The following is a 17723-nucleotide window of genomic DNA, read 5'->3' on the forward strand; positions in this document are numbered from 1 at the left end:
CTCTTCTCTTTTCCCTTCTGTTGCATAGTCCGTGGGAACACACATTTCTGTTCAGCTGTGTGCACTGAAAAGGACCTAGTAAACAGGAGACACTTACTAAACACATAAATGAATGGATGATTGCCTGTCCTTTATTTTCGTAGGCTTATTTATTTTTTATTTAAATTCAATTAATTGACATATAATGTATGATTGATTTCACAGGTAGAGGTCAGTGATCATCAGTCTTATATAAAACCCAGTGCTCATCACATCCCATGCCCTCCTTAATGTCCATCCCCCCATCACCTCATCCCTCCACCCCCTCCAACAACCCTCAGTTTGTTTCCTATGATTAAGAGTCTCTTATGGCTTGTCTCCTTCTCTGAATTTGCCTTATTTTATTTTTTCCTCTCTTACCCTTTGATCCTCTGTTTGTTCCTTAAATTCCACATATGAGTGAAATCGTACAGTATTTGTCTTTCTCTGACTGACTTATTTCACTTAGCACGATGCCCTCTGGTTCCATCCATGGCATTGCAGATGGCAAGATTTCAATTTTTCGATGGCTGCATAGTATTCCATTGTATATCTATACCACATCTTCTTTATCCATTCATCTGTTGATGGACATCTCAGCTCCTTCCCTAGTTTGGCTATTGTGGACATTCCTGCTATGAACACTGGGGTACAGGTGCCCCTTCGGATCCCTACATTTGTATCTTTGGGGTAAATACCCAGAAGTGCTATTGCTGGGTCGTAGGGCAGCTCTATTTTCAACTTTTTGAGGAACCTCCATGCTGTTTTCCAGAGTGGCTGCACCAGCTTGCATTCCCACCAACAGTGGAGGAAGGTTCCTCTTCACATCCTCACCAACATTTGTCATTTTCTGACTTGTTCATTTTAGCTATTCTGACTGGTGTGAGGTGGTGGTATCTCATCATGGTTTTGATTTGTCTTTGCCTGATGCCAAGTGATGTTGAGCATTTTTCCATGTGTCTGTTTGCCATCTGGATGTCTTCCTTGCCTTTCCTTAACTCTTATTTTTTCTGACAGTTTTGTCTGTCTGACGTCAGTTGATTATATATCAGCCAGTTACTTAGTTGACTTTACCTTTTTTAAAAAAAAGATTTATTTAGTTATTTTAGAGAGAGAGGATAATCAGGAGGAACAGAGGGAGAGGGAAGAGAGAGAGAGAAAATCTCAAACAGACTCCATGCAAAGCATGTAGCCCAACATAGGGCTTGAACTCAGGATAAAAATCTTTAAAAAAAAAAAAAAAGTATATTATCAGATAGAATCCACAATATTTAAAACTATTATTTTTTTAAAGTTTTACTTATTTTTATTTTTTTAAAAGATTTTATTTATTTGACAGAGATCACAAGTAGGCAGAGAGACAGGCAGAGAGAGAGAGGGGAGCAGGCTCCCCGCGGAGCAGAGAGCCCGATGAGGGGCTCAATCCCAGAACCCTTGGATCATGACTTGAGCCGAAGGCAGAGGGCTTAACCCACTGAGCCACCCAGGCACTGCTACTTATTTTTATTTTAGCGAGAAAGAGTGGGGGGAGAAGGGCAGAGAGAGAGAGAGAGACTCTCAAGCAGATTCCATGCTGAGTGCAGAGCCTGACATGGGGCTTGATCTCATCACTCCAAGATCAAGAATCCATCCATATTTATTTATTTATTTATTTATTTTAAAAGATTTTATTTATTTATTTGACAGATAGAGATCACAAGTAGGCAGAGAGGCAGCCAGAGAGAGAGGAGGAAGCAGGCTCCCTGCTGAGCAGAGAGCCTGATGCAGGGCTTGATCCCAGGACCCTGGGATCATGACCTGAGCCTAAGGCAGAGATTTTAACCCACTGAGCCACCCAGGCGCTCCCAAGAATCCATCCATATTTAAACAAAATAATATGTCAGGATCAAGTGGGGTTTATGCCTGAAATATAAGGTATACAAAACATTTGAATAATCAGTGTAATTCACCATATTAACAAAATAAAGGATAAATGATCTTACATGATCTTTTAAATAGATGCAAAAAATGTGGCAGAACTTTTAGCAAACTATGAATAGAAACAAAATTCTATAATCTGATACAACTAATATATTTAATGGTGAAATATTAGTTTCTACTTACAAGATTGGAAACAGAACAAAGACATCTGCTGTCATCAGGTCTCTTCAGCATTGTACTCGAGGTCCTAGCTGGTGAAATAAAAGTAATAAATACAGATGAGGAATAAACAGAAAATAAGTAACAGAAGATGTAATAAAAGTAATTAAAAAAAATAGAAGGCCTAAAGATTAATGCTATTCACAGTCAGCATCATTATTTACATGGAAAAATCCCAAGAAACCTACAAAACCATCACTGAAACAAGAAAACATAACAGGGTGACAGAGTTTAACATCACGATAAAAAAGTCCATGCTGGGCACCCAGGTGGCTCAGTCAGTTAAGTGTCCAACTCTTGAGTTCAGCTGAGGTCATGACCTCAGGGTCATGGAGTCTTTGCATCAGGCTCCATGCTCAGTGCAGGGTGGAGATTCCTTCTCCCTCCCTCTGCCCCTCCCCTACTTGAGCATGTGCTCTCTCTCTTTCTAAAATAATAAATAAAATCCTAAAAAAATTATCATCTTTCTATATGCTAGTAATAAACAACCAGAAAATAAAAGGCAAATAAGTCCATTTCTTTTTAAAAATATATATATTTATTTATTTGAGAGAGAGCATGAGCAGGGGGAGTGGGAGAGGGAGAAGCAGGATCCTCGTGGAGCCGGGAGCCCCATACGGACTTGCTCCCAGGACCCTGGGATCATGACCTGAGCCAAAGACAGATGCTTAATGGACTAAACCAACCAGGTGCCCCCAAATAATTCCATTTCTAATGGTATAAAAACCATAAAGTATTTAGGGTTAATTTAACAAAACACATATATGATCTTTAAACTGAGAAGTAAATAGATTGCTTAGAAAAGTAAAGAAAATGTAAATAAATTGAGAAATTTATCATGTTCATTAAGTGAAGACTGACTATTGTTTAGACACCAACTCTTCCCAGAGGGATACATTTATTTAATACAACCCCAATCAAAATCCCAACAGGAATTAAACCAGGAGCCGAACACGCTCAGGTGCTTATAATCTATGTTCATAGCGGCACTATTCACAACAGTCAAAAGGTGCAAACACCCCAAGTGTTGAAGAAGAGATGAATGGATGATGCTATAATATGGATGAACCTGGGGCAGGGTGAACCTGATACACGCTATACCGTGGATTAGCCTTGAAAACATGATGCTAATCAAAAAAAATATGCTAGAAGATAAATGTAGGATTCGATTTATATGTGTCTTCTAGATTGCGTAAATTCATAGAGACAGAAAGTGGAATGGAAGTTCCCAGGGACTGGGGAGGAGGGTGATGAGTGACTGATTGCAAAGTGTGTTCAAGGTTTCTTCTGCGGTGAGGAAATGCTCTGAAATCAGACGGTGGTGGTGTTTGCACAACATTATGAATACACTAAAAACCTCATGCTCTTAAAAATAGTTAAAGCGGGAACTCTGTGGTCTGCATATTTTAGTACGATTTGATTAGAAAAATATAATGGGGGCGCCTGGGTGGCTCAGTGGATTAAGCCGCTGCCTTCAGCGCAGGTCATGATCTCAGGGTCCTGGGATCGAGTCCCGTATCGGGCTCTCTGCTCGGCAGGGAGCCTGCTTCCCCCCCCCCCCCCTGCCTGCCTCTCTGCCTACTTGTGATCTCTCTCTCTTTCTCGCTGTCAGATGAATAAATAAAATCTTTAAAAGGAAAAAAAAGAGATATATAATGAAACGGATGAAGCCAGATGGTCTCCCGGTCCCTTGCGGCTTCATGGTTTGGCTCCCGCTTCTCCTGGACGACGCCAGGTCCGCGCGCAGCCGTCACACGCCCAGTCCGCCGCTTTGCACACGCTGTCCGGTCGCCGAGCTCGTCGGTTCTTCCCCGCCTTGCCCTCTGCTGTACTCGCCACTGTGTCTCCTAAGAGCCAAACCGGGCTGATGCCCCTCACCCCGCAGGCTCTCCCTTCCGCGCTCCAGAACAAACTTACCGATTTTGGTGCGATGACACAATCCTGTTAAAATTGTGTAGAAAAGCGGTCTCCCCCCTCCACCCCCCCACAAATCGATGCTGATTTTATACATCCCTACAGCTCTTGATGGATGTTTTGTTTTGTTATTAATTAATTTATTTGAGAGAGAGAGAGAGCGCGCGCGCACACGAGCAGGGGGGAGGGGCAGAGCGAGAAGCAGGCTTCCCGCGGAGCAGGAGCCCGAGCCCGCCAAAGGGAGGTGCTTCCCGACTGAGCCCCCAGCTCCCGCGGTTGACTGCGTGAAGCATCGAGGCAAAGAGGCCGGTGTCCGCAGTGAGGTCGGGACAGCCTGCCCCGGGATTCCGGTCGGCAGCGCCACGTTCCCGCGACCCTCCTCAGACCCGGGCGGCGACCCCGGGACTCTGTTTTACCCAGTTTTCCTGGGACGCTATCCACAGCCACACGGGACCGCGGCTCTCCAATACTGACTCCCCTGCACCCACCGCGGCAGGGGCTCCTCACAGCGAGCGCCGCGGCAGCCCCGGCTCTCGGGCGCAGGCGCAGAGCCGCGCCACCGCCTCCTCCTCCCCCACTCCGCGCCGCTCGGTGCTCCTACCGCGCGTCTGCCAGGCGCTGGGGTCGCCGGGGCTCCCCGCTAATCCTTCCGGCTGCCTCGAGCGCCGCGCACTCGCGTTCCGTCGCAGCGCGGGCCCGGCCCCAGGTGTGCCCGGGCGCGCGGCCGAGGCGGCGGGTGAGTGGAGCGCGCTGCGCGCAGGGCCGGGCCTGGGCGGGTGGGCCTGCGGGCTCGGGGACAGGTCATGCGGTGTGGCGCCGGGCCCCCGGGCGGGGCGGCCGGGACGCCGACTGCGCCTGCGGGCGGCTCCAACCGGTCCCGGGGCTGCGCGGGGCGGGCGGTGGTCCCCGGGCTTCTGGAGCCGCCTGTGCCCGTCGCCGCTCCACGACTCTGTACCCGGACTGACCCCTCTTACCCTCGCAGGCACCCCGTGACATGCGCCGTTACCGTCCCCATGTTGCCGACGAGGACACTGAGGCGGGCCGAGATGAGGCGCCTTCCCGGGAGTTAGGCAGCTCGTGAGCAGCAGCCGCTCGTCGCTGCCTCCGACGAAGACACTCCGGACGTGCGTGGAGAGTACGTGTTGTTCTGTTGGTGGAGCCGCCGGCCAGTTCTGCGGATCAGATTTCTGTGGGATTTTGAGCCAGTTTCTGCCAACACGGTTGCCTGAAGACCACCTTTCAGGAGGTCTCGGGACTTGGTCGTCTCTGCTCTGAGGTCGAACTGGGACCCCCAGGCCCTCGTGCTGATTCCTTTGTCCATCAGCAGAGGCTCCAGCAGGCAGGCCAACCCAGGCCCGAAAGCAGAGCACCCGTTGAAGAGCTATTCCAGAACCTTCCGAACCAGCTTCCTTCTGACCGAGATAAATTCTTACTACGGAAGGCGGTAGAAAGAAGGGAGAATTCTTGTGGATTCTTGCTGGAAGGGGCAGTGACATAGTCCAAAGAATTTCAGATGGTTAGGGTCCCAGGAGGTGCGTGGCGCTGGGAAGTTGGTCCCATAAAAGCAGATTGGTTTGGGGGCTGCAGCCCTGATGAGCACTGGACTTGGGAGACTAAGGATTGGGTAGCATGCAGTATGGTTGTAGCAGTAAAGTGCTCCAAGTAGCTGAAGCATGAGGTAGGAAGGAGGAAGAGAGGAAAGGGCTTGCCACACCATGCTGCAGGAATCCTCCGCCGGAGCCTGAGCAAGGGACTGGCTCACAGCCTCTCTGCAATCTGTCAGAGGGTTCGCTTTCCTGCACGTCCTCCATGGCCAGGGATAAGAGCTCCTCTGTCCCTACTCTGTAGCAGCAGCTGCTGAAGGCAGCCTCACAGACTCCCCGAGCATCTGCTTTACAGGTACAGCCTCACACTGTTAAACTGAATGCATTTGAGGTACGCCCAGCAATTGTATCTATTTACGTTGTATGTGATATTCTTTACTGTAAACGCTTTGCTGTCTTTTCACTTGTAGCACTGACAGAAGCTTTGTGAGAAAAGACACGCAAGTCCTAGCTGTGCCGGTTTACGGTGTGGGACCAAACTCTCAGAGCGGTGAGTGACTGGCCCAGGGCTGCGCAGCCCTGTCGTGCTAGAGCGGCTTTGGCAGCCTTCTGTTTGGAGGAATGAAGAGACTCCTGTCAAACTCCATTTGAACTCCTGTCCCCTGTGAGAAAATTGACCAAGAGCCTGGATTTTATGCCTCAGATCACCTAGAGAGTTTAGGGAGGGGTTAGACATGGCCCAGATCCATCCCCTGTACCTTTTATCACAAAGGAACTAGGGACTTCAGGTGAGACATCAGTGTCTGTTGTCCTTTTCTCTGCATCTGGGAGGAGGTAGGATTGCTTTTAGGCATTTGTTTTACCTCAGCCCTTAAGGGTGCATTCAACTGTCCAGATGTGACATTACCAGACCAGTGATCCTGGCTGTCTAGAGTAAGATCTTTGCCAGCTTTGCCTTTGACCAAAAAGAAAGCCAAGAGGAGGCAGAAGAGGGAAGGGCAACTGGTTGTCTGGAAGAGCTATGTCCCATGAAAGTTAAGGATTCTTCCTCCTTTTCTGAATGGGTCATCGCACCAAACAGGGGATACGTTTATTTTTCTTTTCACAGAACTTCCCTTAGGTGAGTCTGCCAAATTTTTCCCAGGATGGGACTATTCTTTGCTTGGCTGCTGATTGCTCTTAATATCTTCTTCAACACTCATTTCTCTATTTCATCATTTGGTGATTGAAGAACACCTTACTGGCCTGAATGAACATCTTACTGGGCTGAATGGTTTTATCCAAAACATGGACATTAGGCTCTCACATGTCTCTGATGGTTTGAAAAAGACTAGGATCATATTAGTCTAATGTCCTTAGTCTAGGCAGACAGGTATGTGCCTGAGTGTTTGGAACTTAAAATTAAACTCCCAGAATCAGGGAGCTTTGTATGAAACAGTCAAGTCCAACATCTTCATTTGACAGATGAGGAGACATAAAAACCAAATTGGTTATTTTCCCCTGGGTTTTATATAGCTATCATTATATCACTATAATCAGAATCCAGATTACTGGGGCACGTGAGTGGTGCAGTCATTGGAGCATCTGACTCTTGGTTTCGGCTCAGGTCATGATCTCAGGGTCTTGAGATCGAGCCCCATGTGGGGCTCCTCACTCAGAGTAGAGTCTGTTTGAGAATCTCTACCTCTCCCTCTGCCCCTCCTCTGTCAAACAAATAAATAAATCTTTTTAAAGGGGCGCCTGGGTGGCTCAGTGGATTAAGCCGCTGCCTTCGGCTCAGGTCATGATCTCAGGGTTCTGGGATCGAGCCCCGCATCAGGCTCTCTGCTCTGCAGGGAGCCTGCTTCCTCCTCTCTCTCTGCCTACCTCTCTGCCTACTTGTGATCCCTGTCTCTCTGTCAAATAAATAAAATAAAATCTTAAAAAAAAATATTTATTTATTTGACAGAGAGAAACACAGTAAGAGAGGGAACACAAGCAGGGGGAATAGGAGAGGGAAAGCAGGCTTCCCACTCAGCAGAGAGCCTGATGTGGGGTTTGACCCTGGGATCATGACCTGAGCCGAAGGCAGATGCATAATGACTGAGCCACCCAGGTGCCCAATAAATAAATCTTTAAAAAAATCCAGATTATCTGGTACATACTTATATCACAGGGCCTCTGTGTGATGTCCACTGATTTGTGCTGAGAACACCACTAAGCTGGGGTGTCTGGAACATTCCACATTCAGCTGACGTAGATCGGGCTGTCGCATGAGTGGGGCTTAGCACAGCTTCTCAGGGCAGTCACCTTTCAGAGGCAGACACTCTCTAAACCTCCATGGCACTCTGCAGTCAAGGTCATGCTGGTATGCTGGGATCAGTGGGGGTTACTTTCTTGACCATTTAGGGCCACAGGAGTGGAAAGTGCAACTCAGGTTTTGTTCCCTAGTGAGTTTGAGTCCAGGATTTAATGCTTGGCTTGGGGCCAAATTACTTCACCTTTCTGTACCTCAGGTTCTTCATTTGTACTGAGGAGATAACAGTGGTACCCCTCTCACTGTTGTGAGGCATAAATGACTCAATACTCGTAAAACACTTATAAAGGGGAGACATAAAAGACCTAAAGAATCTCTCAAGTTAGGTTCCTTTGTTTTACTGTAGAAGCTCTCCCCAGTGGGGTTGCTATGTCTCTATCATGTGTCACATATACAAAGAGAAAATGCATGATACAGTTATACATGTAATGAACTTCTCTGAAATGACAAAATAACTGCATTTTAGGACACTTGTGCTACACAGTGTATATACGAATTGGATTCTGTAGATAAACTGTTATCACACTGGCTTAGCTTACCAATCCCCACCTCCACCTCAAACTGTCCACCTCTCTTTGAATTCTGTCCTCGTTCTTTCTTTCTCTGTTCAGGATATTGTGCATAGCTTAGGGAGCCTAAGTTTTCGTGGATCTAAGAAGACAATTTACAAAGATCTTCAAATTTCAGATCTTCCTGGTTAAGGGGAAAACCTAAGCCACCAAAAATCTAAACATCTTTGCAACAATATCTCTTCCCCAGGATGGGATATAATGTGTAATAACGTAGTAACATTCCACTAGGAACCAAAGTCCAACTTACCGTCGTGTAGTAAAACTGACAGATAGTATTAATAACTTGTAGCTATAATTTCCAAAATTTCAATGTCTTACCTAACTCTGATATAAAGGAAAGTAATTTATATTAGGTTAGTGTGTATTTCAGTGTATACAGTTTGGATGGAATGGATATCTGCCCCTCTTCACAGAATCACTGTGAATACAATAGTTACAAATACGGCCTGATAGATGAATGTTGTGTTTGTGAATCTAATACTGTAAGTGGTTTGATTTTCCTGAAATGGTGACTAAGTCCTAATAGCAACCAAAGAAAGAGAAGTTTATTTCCTTAATTTTCCAGTCTATATCAAAGCTGTGCAAAATATTTTGTATCTCTACATAAAGTAGTGTTAGGTTCTAGCCTTAGGTAACTATTATCTTTTCTTTAGAGTAGGAGGAGGGGCAGAGAGAGAGGAGGGAGAGAGAGAATCTCAAGCAGGTTCCATGCCCAGCGTGGAGCCCAATGCAGGGCTCCATCCCAGGACTCTTGAGATCACGACCTGAGCCGAAACCAAGAGTTGGACGCTTTAACCGACTAAACCACCCAGGTGCCGCTATTAACAACCTTTTTTAAAAAATTAACATACAATATATTATTTGCCCCAGGGGTACAGGTCTGTGAATCATCAGGCTTACACAATTCACAGCACTCACCATAGCCTATACCCTCCCCAATGTCTATTACCCAGCCACCCTCTCCTTCGCCCACAACCCCCCAGCAACCCTCAGTTTGTTTTGTGAGATTAAGAGTCTCTTATGGTTTTTCTCCCTCCCCGGTCCCATCTTGTTTCATTTTTTCCCTCCCATCCCCTACGACTCCCTGCTCTGCCTCTCAAATTCCTCCTGTCAGGGAGATCATACGATAATTGTCTTTCTCTGTTGACTTATTTTGCTCAGCGTAATATCCTCTAGTTCCATCCACGTTGTTGCAGATGGCAAGATTTCATTTCTCTCGATGGCTGCATAGTATTCCCTTGTATATACACCACATCTTCTTTATCCATTCATCTGTTGATGGACATCCAGGCTTTTCCCATAGTTTGGTGATTGTTACATTCAGGGTACCCCTTTGGTTCACTACATTTATTAACAACTTTTGAAAGTCACACAGGATCAGGAACATTTTTTTGTTTTGCAGGAATGCCCATTATCCCTGATCCACACTAAATTCCAGTAGCACCATCCAATCAACATTACAGTCCAGAAAAACCCCTCACCGATTCCCAGAACTCTCCCTGGGAGGTAGTTCTGCTGCCTTGAGAATTACTGTCATAAAAGAAATAACAGCGAGCTGTCAACAAAATCATGATGGTGTAGTTGGAGGGTCTGTGCTGCAAGAATGCGGGCCAGCCAGTCCAGCAATATGGCAAATTCCTGCTAAGGAATGAGGGCACCATGAAATATACAACCGGATTGTACAGAGAGGTTCTAAATAAATCAGACTCTTAGTCTAGTGGTAGGTCTTCTGTGTGCCCTGTTTCCAATTGGAAGGCATGTTTTTGGCCAAGCTGGATACAGACAGCATCGTCCCATTGCCTTTGAGGGTCTTCTTCATGCCCGACTTCCTGGTGGATGTCCTCCATGGCTCACCTGCACATGTGGGAGGGTTACTGGTCTACAAGAAAGGAAATACCTCTGAAACCAGATCATGTCCTAACCCAGTGGATCTCAAATTGGGCTGTGAGCAGAAGCATTAGGGGAAATGGTATACAGTTTGTAGCCGACTGTCAAGCACAAGGGCTCAGATGAAGCCATAAGAGAATGGCTTAAAGAAAAAAGCTTTCGTGGGGAAAGTTAGAGTCCAGAGATAGGCGAGGAAAGGCACAGATTTCCATATCCTCCCGTTCTCCCAGCAGAAAGGCCGCTGTAGAGGGACGCTCTGCTGGTCAGTTTTCCAGGAGACAGCCTGCTGCTCCTCCTTGGGGGCAAGTGTAAGAACAAGCCTGTCAGTGGGGAGCTAAATGGACCGCTTGGGGCTGGGCAGCCCGAGTGTGGGGTGCTGGCTCTGTAGTGGGGGTATCTGAGGAAGCTGGCTGCCTACTTCCTGGGAATCTTGGGAGCCTTGGGAAGTGTTGGCCTGCTGGCAGAAGGAAGAAGCCACCGGGCTAGGCGAAGCTGAGTGTGTGTTTGAGACCCTCCTGCTCTGAGGAAGGTTTTTCAGGCAATCTAGAGTATGTTTCTAGGGTTCTTTATGGACAATTGTACTTGTCAGCTTATCTGAAGTTATTAGATACAAATGTCTGGGCCCGTATCATACCTGTGGGTCTGAAGCGAGGCCCAGGAATCTCAACTAATAAGTCCCATGGGGGATTCTGATGTGAATGTGTATAACCTTCTGGAACCCAATTTTGGCCCCTTTCAGAAAGCCATTTTCACCAGGCTATCCTCCCTCAGCTTCTGAAAGTTCACACCATCTTTTCTATAGATCAAGGCATTAAGATTGAGCTCTGAATAGCCCTGTGTCTCCACCACCCAAGCCTTGTGTTAAATCCTTTCCCATCAGCTGGAATCCCAGCATGTGACTTGGACATTGTCATTCGGTCGGAGGAAGAACAGCTGAGGACGCTGGATCTTCAGGCTCTGAAGAGGGAAGTGAGCGAAAATACCTGTCTGGGTGAGTATATCATGAAAAGACCAGCAATTAGAAAAGACACAAGTTCCAGTCTAAGCTCTTGGAATTCACCGGGTGACTTAGGTAGTCTGCTTGCTATTTGTCAAGTATGTGAGCGGGCCTCGGTGACTCCGAGAGTAGACTTGTTTAGAAGAACGCCTAGATTAGCTGGGAGGCGTGTGGGGGCCGGGGGGCGGGGGGGGGGGGATGTCCGGTTGCAGTGTTGTAGACAGCGTTTCTGAAATTCTGTTCTCTCTCAATCCTTAGACAATGACTACATCCAAGCTTGACAGAATCACCCTTACTGTTTGCTTTTTTTAGAGGGTGTCTTTTCTACACTTAAGAGTCTACTCTTCTCATCCCTTTGCTTCCTCCCTCTTACTACTGCTCATTGGCTCTAGTAACTAATAGCTCACCTTACTTTCTACTCCCCTACTCTCTGTTCATCGGCTGGTATATCTGCTCATCCATTTTTTTGGCTGAGTCCCCTCACCCTTCCCATAGTTCTTGATGTCTCTGTGCTCCCCATGCCTGTTACAAAAACTCTGCCTGTTATCTCTTCTGCTCCCGTTCCCTTGCCTTCGACTGTCCCTTTTTGTTTTCTTCCCAAAGTTGCTAGTGTGCATGAATAGCAAATTTGCTCTCTCCCTTTTTCCCCTGCTGGTTCGTTTTCCTTTCTCTCTATATCAGCCGCAGGTGCCATTTGCACTTCACATCTCTTTCAGATAGGGAGCTGTGAACTGAGCCAAAGCAGCAGCACCAATCAGGCTCTTTCTGAAGAACGAGTTTTCAGGGTCAGCCATGGAAAGTCTCAGAGGGAGTACTGCCCAAGGTCCTACGAATGAAGAGGCCTATAAAGGTGAGGGCCGGTTTTCGAGGCAGACAAAATGTCCTGTCCAGAAGACATCTTTTGAGAAAACATCGATCAGGAACGTGTCAATGACACTTAAGGAAATTTTTACTAGGGAGAGAGTTCCTGAATCTAGTGAATTTAATCTAAGCTCAAAAATTAATACACAGCAGAACATTCCAAAGGGAGCTAGATCCCCCATATCTAGGAAAAACTCCAAAGATAATTTGGACTTCATTAAACACCAAAAAATCTTCCCACAAAAGAAACCTTGTAAATGCAATGAATGTGGGAAAGCCTTCAGTTACCAATCAGACCTTATTGTCCACAGGAGAACTCATGGTGGAGAAAAGCCTTTTGAATGCAATGAATGTGGAAAAACTTTTAGCCGAAGCACCCACCTTATCGAGCATCAGAGAACTCACACTGGAGAGAAGCCGTATGAATGCAGCGAGTGTGGAAAAGCTTTTAGCCGGAGCACGCACTTGAGCCTGCACCAAAGGGTCCACACAGGAGAGAAGCCCTATGAGTGTGGTGAGTGCGGGAAAGCCTTCAGCCGGAGGACGAACCTCAGCCAGCACCAGCGAACTCACACTCAGGAGAAACCTTACAAATGTACCGAGTGTGGGAAAGCCTTCAGCGACCGCTCGACCATAATTCAGCATCAACGAATACACACCGGAGAGAATCCCTATGAGTGCCGTGAATGCGGGAAGGCTTTCAGCTGGGTCTCCTCTCTCATCGAGCATCAGAGAACACACACGGGCGAGAAGCCGTACGAGTGCGGCGACTGTGGGAAGGTGTTCAGTCGCAGCACTTCCCTCACCGAGCATCAGAGGAGGCACACCGGAGAGAAGCCCCACGAGTGTGGGGAATGTGGGAAGGGCTTCGGGCGGAGCTCGTCCCTTATCATTCACCAGAGAACTCACACCGGGGAGAAGCCGTACAAGTGTAATGACTGTGGGAAAGCCTTCAGCCAGAGTTCAACCCTCATCAGACACCAGCGACTTCACGCTAAAGAGTAACAGTCGAGCTTTTCCTTACTGTGCGCGTAAGAGCACATAGCACTCGCATCCTGTTCCTGAAGGAGAAACAGATTCGTTTGTGGAGTTTCCTTCTCTACTAGCTAGCTGTAGGCCAGCTTCAAGCTAGCCTTCCTTCCCTTTTGTAAACTAGATGCTGCAGTGAGTGATCAGTACAAGGGGTGAGTCTAGGAACCGAACATACTCCCTCTCCAACCCTGGAGGACTCCCCTTAGAGTGTAGACCTACCTGACACCTTGTATCTGCTCACCTGTCTGTTCCCTGGGGCCCGGGTCCCTGTACAGTCAGTGGATCTTGTTTCCCGACCACAGGAGCCCCTTTACTTAGAGAGGAAGTCCTGAGTGACAGAGTGTGAGTGCGTGTGAGTGTGATGCCGGCTCCAGTACCAGAAGACAAGGAGCTGGCTTCACAACAGGAGAAAAAGCTTCCCACCAGTTTGGTAAGAATGGTGTTGAGGCAAATCCAGTTTCTGATTTTATACGAACAGATTTTTCTGTTAAACCTTTTTTGTTGTAGCATGTTTTCCTCAAAGTATAAACCATGTGCCTAACTAATCCTAGTATTTTTTTATATTATCCTCATCAAGAATGACCTAAAACTTACATTGAGTTCTTCTATGATTAAAAAAAAATTGCTTCCCTAGTTTTTAATTTTCTTCTGTTTGTAGGCTTCATGAAACTTACACCCTCTGGCCCTAACTCTCACCATTCCTATAAAGCTCATCTCTCAAGGACAAATTCTGTGCCTGTTTCCTAGTCTTTTTTCCTACTTGACATTTGCAGAATTGACACTTTTGGCCACTCTCATGCCTTAAAACGTGAGCTTCTTCTGGCATCCCCAGTTCTGTGCTGATCCATACTTTTCCTACCTCGTGGCACTCTCTGATTAACAGTGATCAGCTCTATAACTTTGGGCAAGAGTTAGACTATAGTGATCTCATTTTACTGGGCTGTAATACTTGAGGTCGCTCAATTAGATTGTAAACTTCCTGAAGACAAAAGTCTTTTAGATCCCTGTGAAACACACAAAGTGCAGAATGGTCACTAAATGCCCTGTAATTACTGCCTACTTTATCCCAGGTAACTGGCCTGCTAGATTTCATCTGAGATAGTTTACTAGTTGATTTCTTGCCCTATTCCTTTTTTTTTTTTTTAAAGATTTTATTTATTTATTTGACAGAGAGAGATCACAAGTAGGCAGAGAGGCAGGCAGAGAGGGAGAGACGAGGAAATAGGCTTCCCGCTGAGCAGAGAGCCCGATGCAGGGCTCGGTCCCAGGACCCTGGGATCATGACCTGAGCCGAAGGCAGAGGCTTTAACCCACTGAGCCACCCAGGCGCCCTAACTTTCTTGCTCTATTCCTAATGCTGCTGCTAGGTGCTTAGTAGTCGGGGCTCAGATTATGAGACTCAGCAGGGCTGCCCTTGTCTCCCTGCCTTTAGCAGCCTGACTAAACAACCATCTTGTCCAAAGAGTTCACGGTTCCCAGGACAAAGATCAAACTGTCTCACTCCAGGGCCTTCCACACTTAGGTCTATTTGCTTATTTTCCATTACTCCCCAGTTCCTGCAGCCAGGCCTGTCCTTGGTGTCTGTTATACCCTCTTTTCACACGTGGCTTCTTTCCACACTGTGTGTGGTCCCCTTTTACATGTCGGGCTTTCCCCCTGTGTCTCCAGAAATCCCATCCGCACGTTGTGAAAGGCCTTGCTCAGGTCCTGGCCTCCTCTGACACCTGGGGTCTCCCACCTTAGAAGTCCTGTGCAGTGGTGGTTTGCCTCGATTTTCCTGTGTTACAAACTTTCCTGTTCTGTTTTCTGATTCGCTCAGGTGCTTTTTTCCCATAAGCTTTTGAAGTTAGACATTACCTTAAATCTCTCAGAAGCCCCATCTAATACATGGTATAATGCAGGTCTAGACTCCAGTTTTATTTTATTTTATTTTTTTTTAAAGATTTTATTTATTTATTTGACAGACAGAGATCACAAGTAGGCAGAGAGGCAGGCAGAGAGTGAGAGGGAAGCAGGCTCCCTACCGAGCAGAGAGCCCGATGCGGGACTCGATCCCAGGACCCTGAGATCATGACCTGAGCCGAAGGCAGCGGCTCAAACCACTGAGCCACCCAGGCGCCCCTAGACTCCAGTTTTAATCTAAGCAGGGAGGGTTTAATTGTATACTGTAATCTCTTAGTCTTTTGAATGGAGGGAGAACTTCATAAATATTATGTAAATTCACTCTTGGGACTAATTCTCCATTAGAGCTCCTGGGATGCTGGCCTCTTGGCTTTCCATTTCATGAGACCGTTGTAAGGAATAAATGTGTTTATTCGTGTAAACGGATGAAAACTGTGCCTGACCTAAAATGAGTGCTCAGTAAATGCTCATTGTAGTGATTCTGCTGCACATCAGCCCACAGCCTTTCATTTCCTCCCCTGCAGGGTCTGTAAGCCCATTACCAGCAGTGGAAAACTAGGCTTACCATCTGTTAGGTTAGAAGATGTTTATGCTAATTGTGGTAACAGGCAATAGCCATCCATCTGTATGTCTGGCACGTATCATGTGTCAGAGGGACTCAAGATAGCTTACAAGACAGGATAAAATGGGAAACCAAAACAGATAGGAATCAGCATTCAGGGGCGCCTGGGTGGCTCGGTTGGTGAAGCGTCTGCCTTCCACTCAGGTCATGATCTCAGGGTCCTGGGATCAAGCCCCAAGTCAGGCTTCCTGCTCATCGGGGAGTCTGCTTCTCCCTCTCCCTCTTCCCTTCCCCTGCTTGTGTGCTCTCTCTCTCTCTCTCTCAGATAAATAAATCAATAAAATCCTTTTTAAAAATCAGCATTAGAGAAAGGGGACAGACCAGAAGACCAACATGAGGACAAATAGGTATACTGTAGTTACCCAGATAAAGGCATAAACTGAACATTCTGGCAATGGAAGGGGATGGTCATTTGGTTACTTTGTATTTGGAAAGAAAAAAAAATGTCCATTCTTCAAAGAAAGCTTTCTTTCCCTTTTTTTGACCACTCATCTTTGGTCATCTCTTCTCTTGTTTATGCCTTTTTTTATTCTTTGCCATCATTGTGATGAAGTTTCCAGAGGAAGCAGAGATAAGCACAAGGTTCATTCTCCATTTTCAACCTCTCAGCTCTGTCCCCAGCTAACCCCCCACTCCCCACCCCAGCATGACAGCCTGACCTTCCATGTGGTCTTCCCTGCCCCTCCTCCACCAGCCGCCTCCTGCAAACACCCTGTACGCCCAAACCCAGGGCCTCTCTCTGCTCCTCACCGGCACCTTAGCCTCCCCGGAGAGGGACAGTGATAGATGGGCAGGCGGACTTCAAGTTCTTTATACTCAGGTTCTGAGTCAGGGGTATCCCAGGCACACTGTGCTCTTTCCTGACTGGGCCTTTGCAGATGCTGTTCCCTCCCTCTGTCTCTCTGAAACCCCTGCAGCCCCAGCCCTGCCTCCTGGCATGTCTCCCTGGTGGGGGTTCCTACTCTTCTGCAGGCTGGGACCCCTCTCCTGGGAAGCCCCAAGTGGTATGGCCAGAGCTGGTGTTCTCTGTCCAGTTCAGCCATCACAGCCAGGATCTTATCGCAGTCTACCAACGTCTGCATAATGGGTGTGGCACCCGTCCCCCTCACCCTCTCCCCTGACCTCCCCAAAGCGGCAGTAGGGCAAGAAGTCATCCTTGCCATGTTGCATGATAAAGCGAAGAGTTCTTTTCCTCCCAAGGATCCCAGACGGATCCTCTGACAGCCTAATGACCACACTACACCGGGCTTAAAACCCATTCACGGCTACTCAGTGCTGCTGGCCTGCCTGGCCCACGCTGCTTCCGTGGGACCCAATCTTTGCTCCCCGCCCCCACCTCATCTTTCTTCCAAGAGAGCCTGAGTCCTCCCAGTCTGCTGGCTAACTGCTGGGAGCCCTTTTCTTCCCCCCAACAGCCAGCCTCTTAATAGATCTTGTCCCAAAGCATTCCTAATAGTTAGCTTTAAGATGAATGATGAATTTTTTCATTTGTCTGCATGTAATTTTACAATGCATTTGATAGCAAAAATTAAAGAATAATGTATTCTCCACAACACCTAGCATATGTAGCTTCTCCAGTGAACAAATAGTTCATAGTGGACAGCTCAGAAAGGAAGGGGTGAAGATTGTTCTTGGGTGGAGCTGGGTCTGAAGGAGCAGGGCATAGAGTAGATAACTGCGTGATGACTGGGTGCTGTAAGAAAAGCTCTTTTCACTCATTTGAGTCATTTAATTTCTATCTCATAGGATGAAAAAGCTGGTGTTTTGGATGTGAAATAACTTACCAAAGATTGGATTTGACTCCAATTCTGCTGACCAGTATTGGACCTCTTAAGATTGTATTTATTTGAGAGAGAGAGAGCGCACAAGAAGGGGGAGGGTCAGAGGGAGAAGTAGACTCCCCATTGAACAGGAAGCCTGATGTGGGACTTGATCCCAG

At 47.1% G+C, this 17723-nt stretch overlaps 1 protein-coding gene and 1 long non-coding RNA gene across 6 annotated transcripts; one reads left to right on the plus strand and one right to left on the minus strand.

Moving 5' to 3' along the window:
* Window positions 1-914: 914 nt before the first annotated feature.
* Window positions 915-4762, minus strand: LOC123942412. 2 transcript variants are annotated; one of them, XR_006818417.1, is made up of 3 exons: window positions 4673-4762; window positions 2122-2189; window positions 915-1092 (listed from the first exon to the last, which is right to left on the minus strand). It is a non-coding gene; the product is annotated as an uncharacterized LOC123942412 (long non-coding RNA). The 2 variants fall into 2 exon arrangements; XR_006818416.1 differs by lacking the exon at window positions 4673-4762 and adding an exon at window positions 4075-4662.
* Window positions 4668-15173, plus strand: ZNF391 (zinc finger protein 391). Of its 4 annotated transcripts, XM_046006251.1 has the most exons (5): window positions 4668-4807; window positions 5054-5206; window positions 6086-6165; window positions 11251-11361; window positions 12084-15173. In XM_046006251.1, the coding sequence occupies exon 5, from the start codon at window positions 12160-12162 to the stop codon at window positions 13231-13233; it is 1074 nt and encodes a 357-aa protein (XP_045862207.1). In that variant the 5' UTR covers window positions 4668-4807; window positions 5054-5206; window positions 6086-6165; window positions 11251-11361; window positions 12084-12159; the 3' UTR covers window positions 13234-15173. The 4 variants fall into 4 exon arrangements, 3 of the variants coding, with proteins under 3 accessions (XP_045862207.1, XP_045862205.1, XP_045862208.1); XR_006818400.1 differs by lacking the exon at window positions 4668-4807 and having other exon boundaries at window positions 4833-5206; window positions 12540-12628; XM_046006249.1 differs by lacking the exon at window positions 4668-4807 and having other exon boundaries at window positions 4833-5206.
* The last annotated feature ends 2550 nt before the right edge of the window (window positions 15174-17723 follow it).

This window comes from Meles meles, chromosome 5 (assembly GCF_922984935.1).
Source record: "Meles meles chromosome 5, mMelMel3.1 paternal haplotype, whole genome shotgun sequence".
Lineage (NCBI taxonomy): Eukaryota > Metazoa > Chordata > Mammalia > Carnivora > Mustelidae > Meles > Meles meles.